Here is a 12,291-nt window from a genome sequence, read left to right on the forward strand (position 1 = left end):
TCCCCTGTCAGGCGCTGATCCGGTACATCCTCAGGCAGAACCTGTCCACCTCCTTAGAGGACTCCCTGAAGTTAGCGGTCACCTACAAACTCCCCACCTTTCAGATCCACTACCTGTACCTGACGGAGCTCATCGCCCAGGGCAAGGTAGGTCCGCGCCACTTCCAGCACACTGGGACTCACCCCCGGGATTGGTTAATGGACTGCATTTATATAGCGCTTTCATCCAGAGCGCTTTACGTTATCGCCCGACATTCACCCATTGATGCATACATTCAAACACCGACGGCGCAGTCCACCACGCAAGGCGACAGCCCAACACGCAAGGCGACAGCCAGCTCGTCGGGAGCAGTTAAGGTTAGGTGCCTTGCTCAGGGACACCTGGACGAGCCGGGGATCGAACTAGCAACCTGGCGGTTACCAGCCAACCCGCTCTACCTCCTGTGCTACTGCCGCCCTACATGCCGGGAAGCGTGCTGATAGTTTCCCCGGTGTGTGTGTGTGTGGTTCCTGCAGAGCGAGGCGTGCATGAGCCTGCTGAAGCAGCTGTCGTCGGCGGAGGCGGAGTGCGTGGTGGAGCGTCTGACCACGTGGGCTCGCTTGCAGCTGGAGGACAAGGAACACGTGTCTGATGAGGTCAGCAGGGTTCTGTTATGTTCTGCTTCATTAAAAAATAGATAACATGTTCACCCTTTGATTTACGCTAAATAGGCTGCTGCACCAATGAGCAGCCTGATGGGCCTCGCCCAATAACCTGTAATCTGTTATCGGAAACTGTTCCAAAAATGTCAAAACTAATTGACTTCATTCACGTCTGCGTGTTTAAAACGTGGATTAAAGAAAACCCATTGTAACGTTTGGTTTACTGATGGTTAACACTCTGCTTTCATCTTCTCAACAGCACAAGAAACATCAGATGGTCATTGCTCAAGTCATGGTGGAGGCGTTGAAATACTTGCATGTAATCCTAGAAGGTATTTAGTCATTTTGACAAAATGAGTGAAGAATGTTTGCACAGGCATGCCATGCACACGCTCCTTTGTGTTTCCAGTTACTGCTCATTTTATCATTTGTGTTTTGCGGTTATTTCTATATTTCTATGTTTTAATCCTACCGAACTGTCTTCTTAGTAGGCAATCTTTTGTTTGCATATGAAACCTAAATCAAGCTTTGCTTATATGAAAAAAAAACTACTTGCATAAATAAGAAGAACAATTTTAGAGGAATATTTAAATTCGGTAACATAATTTATCTATAGGATAATTGTATTTGTTTAGTTCTGGTACTATGTCTTAGGGGATGTGAGATTTCAGTGATGAAAAGCCATTTAGTTGGAACCAAGGGCGTAGGAGCCGGGGGGGACGGAGGGGACGTGTCCCCTCCAATATCGGAGACAGGCGCATTTGTCCCACCTAAAAATTATACCGGATCTGTGAGGTTTCCGATATGTGTCCCCCCCAATGTTAAACTCATTCCTACGCCCCTGGTTGGAACCCATTATTCCCTTCTGCTGCTGTGTAGAAGAAGTCCTGAAGAGCATGGAGTGTGAGAACAACCTGGGGATGTTCAAGGCCATCGCCCACCTGCAGGTGAGCTTCGGCCGGCTCTTTTAAACGAAACAATGACGAGTCAACACAATCTATTTTGAACATATACCACAATGGTTAGTGTGATGACATTTATTTTTACGCGAATAACTGGAGAACTTGGACAACATTCACAATTTCTGCCTTACAGTCTTTATTTGAGCCTTTAAGAATGGGAAAGGATGACCAATTAAGCTTTCTATCAATATTAAGTACTGATGTCATAGCATCTATCCATGTGACTCAGTTGAAATACAACAAAACTTGATCCCTAATCCAGTTTCCTCAATGTGTTCCTCAGTCAAACTACGATGAAACATAATCCCTAATCCAACTTTCCTAATCTGCACCTCTCAGTCAAACTCCATTGAAACATAATCCCTAATCCAGTCTCCATAACGTGTCCATCTCAGTCAAACTACAATGAAACCTAATCCCTAATCCAATCTTCCTCTCCACCAGGAGGACTTTGACGTCTTCTTCACCCCCGCCAACTACGAGGACCCTGCCATGCGCCAGCAGATCCAGGAACACCACATCATGGCCTACGAGAACACGCGGGGCCGCCGCCGCCAGCCGGGGGGCCTGCTCCCGGACACGCCCACGCTGGCCAAGGACCCAGACGGCAAGAGCAAGAGCATCTCCACCCAGGCGGGGCTGGGGCGCCTGGGCAGGCAGCTGCAGCGCACGAAGCAGGAGCTGTGGTCGGACCTGGCCCTGCGCGCGCTGGGCGTGGGCAAGGTGGAGCTGGCCCTCAACATCCTCAGGTGAGGGTGTAGGGGCCACAGGGCCGGCTGGGCTAGGAACCACGGTGGGTCAGGCTAGGCTGGGCTACAGGCTAGTTAGCCTCAAGGCTGGCTATGCTAGCAATGATTTGGAAAGTGTGTATTTGCATTTACATTTAGGGCATTTAGAAGACGCTTTAATGCAAAGAGACTTACAATAAGTACATTTGTCAGAGGAAAGAGAAACAACAATATATTGCTAGTGGTACAGTAAGGATGTTCATAGAACCAAGTGGCAAGCAGTTACAATGGCTAGGTGTACCTGCACCTACACTCAACCAGAGTGACTGAAGCTGTGTTTGAAATCGTTCCCTACCACGGATATATTGCACTATATAGGGCGCTCGCCATTTTGTAGTGGTGTTAGACTTCTCTGTGGTTAATTTCATTCACTTTATAGTGGACAATAAAATGCCCACAATTTGAGTGAATATACGACGTTCCCTACATGTTATTCCCGCATACCACAATGCAACGCGATCGTGTTTTCTAAACGTCATTTACTGACGCAAATTACGTTTAGGAATGTTTAGCGTAGTGTCCGAATTCTCGTTTGTTCGTTCCCTATATAGTTCACTATACCATAAACACTATATAGGGAATAGTGAGTGAGTGAGTGAATAGGGAAGGGTTTCGAACACAGCTTGAGTGTTACCCTGGGGGTGGATTATGATGAGCGCACCCTCCATGTGTTCCTCCAGTGAGCTTTACGAGCACCACGGTGACCCGGGGACGGGCAAGGTGCTATTCACCGCCGCCCAGAGGCTGTGCCAGATGTTGGAGGCGGACACGCCCATGGTGGTACCGGACGGGTCAGACCTCCCGGCACTCATCCACCGCCTGGCCTCCCAGGCCATCACTGTGTGTCACCCAGGTAACACGCTCGCTCGCTCACTCACTCACTCACTCACTCACTCACTCACTCACTCACTCACTCACTCACTCACTCACTCACTCACTCGTACTCATACTTACTCACTCACTTACTTACTCACTCGTACTAACTCACTCATACTCGTACTAACTCACCCATACTCGTACTAACTCACTCACTCACTCACTCACTCATACTCACTCACTCACTCACTCGTACCAACTCACTCACTCACTCATACTCACTCACTCACTCACTCGTACCAACTCACTCACTCATACTCATACTTACTCACTAAATCACTCATACTCATTCTTACTCACTCACTCACTCACTCGTACTCACTTACTCATACTCGTACTAACTCACTCACTCACTCATACTCGTACTAACTCACTCACTCACTCATACTCGTACTAACTCACTCACTCATACTCGTACTAACTAACTAACTCACTCACTCATACACTAACTCATACATACTCACTCATAATTACTCACTCACTCACTCATACTCGTACTCACTCACTCACTCACTCATACTCGTACTAACTCACTCACTCATACTCGTACTAAGTCACTCACTCGTACTCGTACTAAGACACTCACTCGTACTCGTACTAATTCACTCACTCACTCATACACTCACTCACTCATACATACTCACTAATAATTACTCACTCACTCACTGATACACAAATACTCACTCCCTCATACTCACTCACTTACTTACTCACTCACTCCCCCATACTTATTCTCTCACTAACTCATACTCACTCCCTCATACTCAGTCAAACTTATTCACTTACTCACTCATACATACACACACAAACACCCACTGGGAAAAGCATAAAATGGTGGATATGCAAAGTTGCCTGTTGTACAGATGTTTGTCTTGTTTCAGACCTGCTCCTGGACTGTCTGGAGCTCTGCAAGAGTACGAGGATAGCCATGGATGTTTATCATCAGTGTCTGTTTTCAGACAACTACGGTTTTATAGCCAAGGTTAGTATCATGAAGCCACACATCAGCTTTTTGTAAGTTAGTTAAAAAATACAAAACAAGACTATACAATGTACACACTCTCCAAGTATTGTCCAATTAGGATAATATCTAAATACACTACATGTTAAAAACAATAACCTAGGGCTGCTTGATTATGGGAAAAAATCATAAACACGATTATTTTGGTCAATATTGAAATCACGACTATTCAAACAATTATTTTTTAGTTAGAAAACATGATGAATTTACTCAGCATGTCTCTCCCATAAAACACTTTGTAACCAGGAACTTTGAAATTGCGCCTTAAAAAAATACACAAAATGTTAAAAAAGAAATTGTTCAAATCTAAAATTATGTACAGATATGTATCCAGCTGTTTTGCACTTTCTATAAAACATTTAATCAAAATTAGTTTTGTGATCGTTTGACGCTAAAATTGAAATTGCGATCAAAGTTTGATTAATCGCCCAGCCCTCCAGTCATTTCTAAAGTGCATGATGGTCCTCTCTGTAGGATGTGAGTTTGGAGGCAAAGGGGGACCCGTACTCTCAGTGGAGCTTCCAGGACCTGTTTAAGGAGGACTGCATCGTCTTGGATGAGGTGTCTGTGCTGCCAGTCCAGTATGAAATCACTAACAGCTTGCTGCCTATGTCCCCAGGTAAGAGTGTGTGTGTGTGTGTGTGTGTGTGTGTGTGTGTGTGTGTGTGTGTGTGTGTGTGTGTGTGTGTGTGTGTGTGTGTGTGTGTGTGTGTGTGTGTGTGTGTGTGTGTGTGTGGATGCGCATGTAGTATACATACTGTATGTATGTCGATATTTATCTATTTTCTGTACATAACAAATTGACTACATGAAGCAAGCAATCCCTTGGTCAAAGAAATCCCAAAAACACATTATGTCATCAGGCAAGAAGAGTGTCACGGTGTCAACAATTAGCAATCACAAAGTCAAAGTGAAGAATGTTGTTATCATTTCAGACATCAAGCTATACCCGCTGGACTGCTCCTGTCTGTCACACTGCTCTTTTGAAGATGGTAACTACCCTGTCTCAAGCTCATATATATATGTATATGGACGACGAAGTCCATGTGATGTACTAAAGCTGGGGAAGATAGTCTCTATGATGTTCTAAAGCTCGGGAAGACCGTCCATGTGATGAACTTAAGCTGGGGAAGACAGTCTCTGTAATGTTCTAAAGGTGGGTAAGACGGTCCATAAGATGTACTAAAGCTGGGGAAGACAGTCTCTATGATGTTCTAAAGCTCGGGAAGACCGTCCATGTGATGAACTTAAGCTGGGGAAGACAGTCTCTATAATGTTCTAAAGGTGGGAAAGACGGTCCATAAGATGTACTAAAGGTGGGGAAGACGGTCCATAAGATGTACTAAAGGTGGGGAAGACGGTCCATAAGATGTACTAAAGGTGGGGAGGACGGTCCATAAGATGTACTAAAGGTGGGGAAGACGGTCCATAAGATGTACTAAAGGTGGGGAAGACGGTCCATGTGATGTACTAAAGGTGGGGAAGACGGTCCATGTGATGTACTAAAGCTGGGGAAGACCGTCTCTATGATGTTCTAAAGCTCGGGAAGACCGTCCATGTGATGTACTTAAGCTGGGGAAGACGGTCTCTATAATGATCTAAAGGTGGGTAAGACGGTCCATAAGATGTACTAAAGGTGGGGAAGACGGTCCATGTGATGTACTAAAGCTGGGGAAGACCGTCTCTATGATGTTCTAAAGCTCGGGAAGACCGTCCATGTGATGTACTTAAGCTGGGGAAGACAGTCTCTATAATGTTCTAAAGGTGGGTAAGACGGTCCATAAGATGTACTAAAGGTGGGGAAGACGGTCCATAAGATGTACTAAAGGTGGGGAGGACGGTCCATAAGATGTACTAAAGGTGGGGAAGACGGTCCATAAGATGTACTAAAGGTGGGGAAGACGTTCCATGTGATGTACTAAAGGTGGGGAAGACGGTCCATGTGATGTACTAAAGCTGGGGAAGACCGTCTCTATGATGTTCTAAAGCTCGGGAAGACCGTCCATGTGATGTACTTAAGCTGGGGAAGACGGTCTCTATAATGATCTAAAGGTGGGTAAGACGGTCCATAAGATGTACTAAAGGTGGGGAAGACGGTCCATGTGATGTACTAAAGGTGGGGAAGACGGTCCATGTGATGTACTAAAGGTGGGGAAGACGGTCCATAAGATGTACTAAAGGTGGGTAAGACGGTCCATAAGATGTACTAAAGGTGGGGAAGACGGTCCATGTGATGTACTAAAGCTGGGGAAGACGGTCTCTATAATGATCTAAAGGTGGGTAAGACGGTCCATAAGATGTACTAAAGGTGGGGAAGACGGTCCATGTGATGTACTAAAGGTGGGGAAGACGGTCCATAAGATGTACTAAAGGTGGGTAAGACGGTCCATAAGATGTACTAAAGGTGGGGAAGACGGTCCATAAGATGTACTAAAGGTGGGGAAGACGGTCATGTGATGTACTAAAGGTGGGGAAGACGGTCCATGTGATGTACTAAAGCTGGGCGGTGCCTGCAGGCTCCAGCTACCTGCAGCCCCTGCTGGGCCCCATTAAAAACATGCTGCAGATGCTGCAGGAGTGCAGTCAGCTGGAGCTGGCTCTGCGCGTGCTCATCAACTCCTACTGCAGCTGTCTTCAGCACGTCACCTCCAACATCATGGACGTCAAGCTCAGCACAAAGGTACTCAGTCTGTCTGCCTCTCTGTGTATGTCTTTGTGTCTGTCTCATCTGTCTGTCTGTGGACTTTGTGTGTCTGTCTGTTTGTCTGTATGTCCAATCTGTCTGTCTTTCCCGTACAGCACATTGGACATTTATTATGGGCTGATGAGGATTAGGTTCAAATGATGTGTGGACAGCAATCCAGATTTTTCTAACTTAAAAATGGGTTTGCAGGCCAGAGGTTGTATTTGTACAGGGTATTCTAACTTGCAAAGCCAGGCACATAGTTGGCTTTGGCGAGATACCACCAATGATTTCATAGGTTTACGCCACATGCTCTCTGTGACCTTGACAGAATTCCAAAGAGGAGATAAACAAAATGGAGATTATATGTCTATGGTGTTGGTTTTCGGGAATGAAATAACCTTATTCGGTTGATGTTTTTCCAGCTCTATGATAAAGGCCTTCTTCAAGAGTACAACACAATAATGACAGAAGTCCGAAAATCGACTATAACCACCCTTAACAACGTTGCTTTGGCCCTCCTAAGCAAGGTAGGTGAGGAACCCGGGCCCTCTAGAGATGATTCTGTTCCCTGAGAGAGGCTCCTAGGGTACAACATTGCATCATATCTTTTTAACTAGTATTGTTTGTTTTGGGGGTCTCTATTGATCATATTGGGTTTCTCCTATGCGTTCAAGGTGTTTAACTGGAGAGTGTTGGATTGTGACTTGGCAATTGGACTCTGCACTCTCCTGTCCAAGGCTGAGGTCTTCAAACTGCTGTGGAAGGTGGTGGACAACACCTGGCAGAACTACGACAAGATCATGGTTAGTGCTTTGGTTTTACTTATCATTTATCCTTTGTTTTGCTCTGCTGGTCATTATCTATAATGATTATTATACTTGGTTACACCTTCTCTGATGGAAAAAATACCTGCATCCTGTAATGATATAAATGTCCTGGGTCATTTCAGTGACTCTGATATACGAACTGTTATCCTAGACATCTCTATGCTTAGTTCCATCCTATATTATATTCATCCATCAACTTTTCTTTTCTTTTAGGCCGTTGCTGTGGTAGGGGCTCAACTGTGCCACCTGTACCAAGAGAAACCGGAGGAAGAGAAGTTTTTATCGGTCATCACTGACGCTGAATGGGGAATCAAGCTGGGAAAACTAGGGGTTAGTTCCAGAAACGCCCTGTTGAACCCTCTGGTCTGACTGAACGCACCTCAGAATCAACTTAGAGTTTATTATAATAAAGGGTAAAAATAGTATAAAATGAATGTAGTCTCTGCAGAGAGGCCACACAGCACGACAAGCATACTGCTGGCTGAGGCGCTGTAGTGAGCCATGAACAGTGGGCACACCCCAGTGTTAAAGGGAAACGTCCTTAAGGGCCAGTTGCAGATAGGGATGCCACTGCTGCTTTCGGCCATCTCAGGATGTAGCTCGTGGGATTGCTGCCTCAGGTCAGGGATTGATAGTCAGCCGAGGCGGTCTCACTTCCCCTCAAAGGCGATAAGCACGGTATAAACAGTGAAGTGGTTACTATAGATAATAACTAATGGGTCAAGGTGTCTTAGTGTCTTGGGAACCACATGTCTCATGGAAATTGCCATTGCATGAGTCTAGTATGAATTCTGAATAGAGCAATGTGATGACTTATTATGATGCGTTTGACACGTTTGTTTTTTTGTGGGGTTCATTGTTGATTAGTAATTGGGATACAGAGATCAAAAAGGCAATGAGATGGGCTGGCTCCTGCCCTCTATTAACCCTATAATAACCTTAACCCCAGCTTTATTAATTATAATGAGCAACTGTCTTGTTTAGAGTCACTGTACGACTCACTTTGTTCCGACTCCGTTATTACAGATTTCTTGCAGTGTTTGATGTCTTGGCCTCGAGTTTAACCCACCCTGCTCTACTCCCAGATCTCCATCCAGTCTGTGTTCCGTCAGCCTCCAGAGATGAAGACCAACCTGATCCCTGTTCTGGTCAGGAACCGGAACATCAAGCCCGACATCATCCTCCAGTACTGCAGGTCAGACCCTAGGCTGGGCTAGGCTCTTCCAGCCAGCCTCCCCCTAATAGTCATTTAGTAGTTTGATTTCCCATGGTTGACGTGAATAAGTACCGACGTATGAGTGCTGGGATACCAATGTACTCTTGAAAGGGAGTTTTTTTCTTGCCCACTGGGGGCCTAGAGTAAGGGGGTGTCATAAATACATGGCCTTTGACACTGTACCTATGATTAAGGCCTATACAAATAAAATTGAATTGAATTGTTGACCTACAGCTCAACGAAGCCTCCATCTATGGTAGTGACTGAGACTGAATCCAGGGTCAGAAAGCATGGGGCCAACAGATTTCCATCTGTAAATTGCGGTTGATGCAGATTATGACCTTTTTTTAATCTCTACTTTGTCAAAACCCTGCGTGCCGCCTCTTGTGACGAGCCCCTCCCTGATTCCCTCCCAGCGCCTACGGCCTGGACCGGGACACGGTGATCAACCAGTACATCACCACCCTTCTGCTGCTCCAAGAGGAGGAGGAGGAGGAGGAGGAGGAGCCAGGCGTCGCCACGGTGACCGGCGAGGACGAGGCGTCCTCTCCTCTGGGCCACGCGGACGCCATGGACCGCGTCCTGACCATCATCCCCATGTTGATCAGCACCAGCAACCTTACCGACAGCCTAAGCGCTGCCTTGCACAAGGTGAAGGCTCCTGGAATCAGAGTAGTTTGGGGGGCGCGGCCTAAACGTGAGGCCCTCGCCTGCAGGGTTCTGAGTTCAATCCCTTGTCTGGCGCCCTTGAGCAAGATACCTGCTCCTTATTGCTATGGATGTTACAAGGTTGCTTTAATACAAGCTTCTTTTAAATTAAAAATGGTAAATAGGAGGAGTATTTTAGCAGAGGTATCTTCGCAGCTATTTTGGCGCCCTTGAGCAAGGTATGCTTACCCCTACCTGCTCCTTAATGGTGTGGACGTTAAAGGTTGCTTAGGACAAGACCATCTTTAAGTTTCAAATCGTAAATAGGAGTATTTAGCATAGGTAATGTGGGTACCTAACTGTAGTTTGGTCAAGTCGACTGCATGGCTCCACGTTGTCTCTCTGCCTGATGTCCTCTTCCTCTCGTTCGGTCTCTCAGCTCAGCCCGTACTGCTACGAAAGGATCGAGGTGGTGTTGAGGATCATCCAGACGGCCGACGAGAACGTCACCTGCTTCTCAGTCAGCCAGGTACACGCCCTGCCCGCACACGGCTGGATCACGCCTGATACGGTGGCTCTCTGAACGTCCCCTCGTGTGGAGAAGAACCTTCCCGGTTCAACAGCTTGCTATGGACAGCTGATGAGCCAGTACCATGCCCACCTGAGCCTTCTCTTAAAGCGACGCTCTCCGGGGTCCTGCCCTCTGTGTCTACGATGGAGGACATTTTGAATTGGTTTGATTAGTCGGCTGATCACATTTTAAGTTCGGCTAAGGGAAAATAGAGCACCTCCATGTTGACCTCAAATCTAGAGCTGGACATTATTTATGAAACTCGCAATTTCGCAATATTGTTGCAGATAAATTTATAGTTTATTTGTTCGCAGAACGTTCCACGTTTAAGATGTATCATCCAGGACACCAGTTAACATCAACATCACACAGCCCTCCACGGCCTCTCTGCTCCCCCTCTCCCAACGCCTGACCCTCGTCCCCTGTGTTCTCGACGCCCTCCTCCAGTACGTCAGCCTGCTGAAGCACCTGCAGTCCTACCGCCGCATCGGCCCGCCCACGGACCTGGAGAGCTCCTACCTACTGGAGAACTGCCTGCAGCCCAGCCCCCTGGCCCATACCCGGCTGCCCTTCCACCTGCTGATGCACCCCACCCACTACTGGAAGATCATCGGTGAGTCCGAACCACCGCACAGCGTCGGCCTTACCAACAGCCTGCCGCGGTGATCCGCAGCGGGATAAAACTCAGAAATAACTAAGTAATTGCAAATTACAAATGACTACCTACCAAGTTAATCACTATGGGTGTCATATGGCTCAGGAGGTAGAGCGGGTCGGCTGGTAACCGGAAGGCTGCTAGTTCGATCCCCGGCTCCTCCTCGCTGAGTGTCGAGGTGTCCCTGAGCAAGACACCTCACCCTGACTGCTCCCGACCTGCCGGCTGTCGCCTTGCATGGTTGACACCGCCGTCGGTGTGTGGATGAATGCAATGGGTAAATGTTAGGCAATATTGTAAAGCGCTTTAAGTGGCCGCTGGTTAAGAAAGCGCTATATACAGTAAATGCAGTCCATTTACTACTTGCTTACTAGTATCTCTGAAAATGGAAACTACTAGAATCATGTATTTTTTGTGTTACTATTTTAATTAGTGTGCTACCATTTAATTAAAGATGATATGTTATATTATCATTGGAGGAGCCACTAACACACTGTCCTTTCCTCAGCTCCAGAGCTCAGTGAGGAAACCTTCCCTACAATCCTGCTGATCAGCAAGCTGATGAAGGTACCACTCCGCCTCCGATTCTTCGGTTCATACAGCAACATGAGGCCCAGGCAATAAGCATTGTATTGTTGGTTAAGCGGATAATAATCTTCACTCTTTTTATTGTAATCATTGTTGATCCATTCAAATCTGGTTTATTCACCCATCCTCCCCATCATGCATTGGTATCCATCTTCTATGTATGATCTGATGTGCTCTAAATCCTAGTTCATCATTCTTAACAAGTTTTTGTTTGATCTCAGGCTTACTTGTATGCCACTTAAAGTGCTGAATGGATAAATAGCCCTTTGTACAAATGCTAAATATACATCCCCACTCTGGCATGCTTAGCGAATCAGTGAATGGGGCCGTTTCACAGAGCAAAGCACAAGGGAAGTTCAGTGCTGGATGTCACACGATAGAGGATGGAGTGACCCACATTTTTTTTAATAAACATTTCAGACTCATTGTTGCAGTGATGTAATGAAAAAAATTTTTTTGGACAAAAGCTTAATTTTAACGCATCTAAAATTAAAAAAAAGGCAGTAGATGAGTCAAAACCAGGAAACTAAACAAAGGGTTTCCCCCGGTGCGTGTGCAGGTGAGCCTGGACAAGCTGTACATGCTGGCGGTCAACCCCGTGTTTGAGAAGACCATGAAGCCCCTGCTGCTGAGGCAGAACAGCCGCGGCCCGATGCCCGGCCCCAACCGGAAGAGCTTCCAGGTGGCCAAGACCATCATGGACTACATCCGCTGCATCCAGAACCCAGAGTGGGCCATCGCCACCGCGCACAAGATCGCCCAGGAGCTGCCCCTAGGTCAGATTAAACACAGATCACCAGCAACTGCCCCCT

At 46.6% G+C, this 12,291-nt stretch overlaps 1 protein-coding gene across 2 annotated transcripts in view; it reads left to right on the top strand.

The window, feature by feature from the left end:
* kntc1 (kinetochore associated 1) overlaps positions 1-12,291 on the top strand; it is a 31,479-nt gene that overhangs the window by 10,383 nt on the left and 8,805 nt on the right. The window contains exons 28-46 of one of the 2 annotated variants that reach the window (XM_079730601.1): positions 12-146; positions 516-635; positions 901-973; positions 1,521-1,588; positions 2,048-2,352; positions 3,072-3,244; positions 4,149-4,249; positions 4,763-4,907; positions 5,224-5,280; positions 6,805-6,968; positions 7,397-7,501; positions 7,649-7,777; positions 8,015-8,131; positions 8,887-8,996; positions 9,434-9,668; positions 10,105-10,194; positions 10,684-10,849; positions 11,400-11,458; positions 12,039-12,255. In XM_079730601.1, the coding sequence (XP_079586727.1) occupies positions 12-146; positions 516-635; positions 901-973; positions 1,521-1,588; positions 2,048-2,352; positions 3,072-3,244; positions 4,149-4,249; positions 4,763-4,907; positions 5,224-5,280; positions 6,805-6,968; positions 7,397-7,501; positions 7,649-7,777; positions 8,015-8,131; positions 8,887-8,996; positions 9,434-9,668; positions 10,105-10,194; positions 10,684-10,849; positions 11,400-11,458; positions 12,039-12,255 (2,569 nt within the window). The remainder of the gene's footprint in view (positions 1-11; positions 147-515; positions 636-900; positions 974-1,520; positions 1,589-2,047; positions 2,353-3,071; positions 3,245-4,148; positions 4,250-4,762; positions 4,908-5,223; positions 5,281-6,804; positions 6,969-7,396; positions 7,502-7,648; positions 7,778-8,014; positions 8,132-8,886; positions 8,997-9,433; positions 9,669-10,104; positions 10,195-10,683; positions 10,850-11,399; positions 11,459-12,038; positions 12,256-12,291) is intronic. The other variant, XM_079730602.1, reaches the window with a different exon arrangement.

This window comes from Pollachius pollachius, assembly GCF_949987615.1.
Source record: "Pollachius pollachius genome assembly, chromosome: 1".
NCBI classification, from domain to species: domain Eukaryota; kingdom Metazoa; phylum Chordata; class Actinopteri; order Gadiformes; family Gadidae; genus Pollachius; species Pollachius pollachius.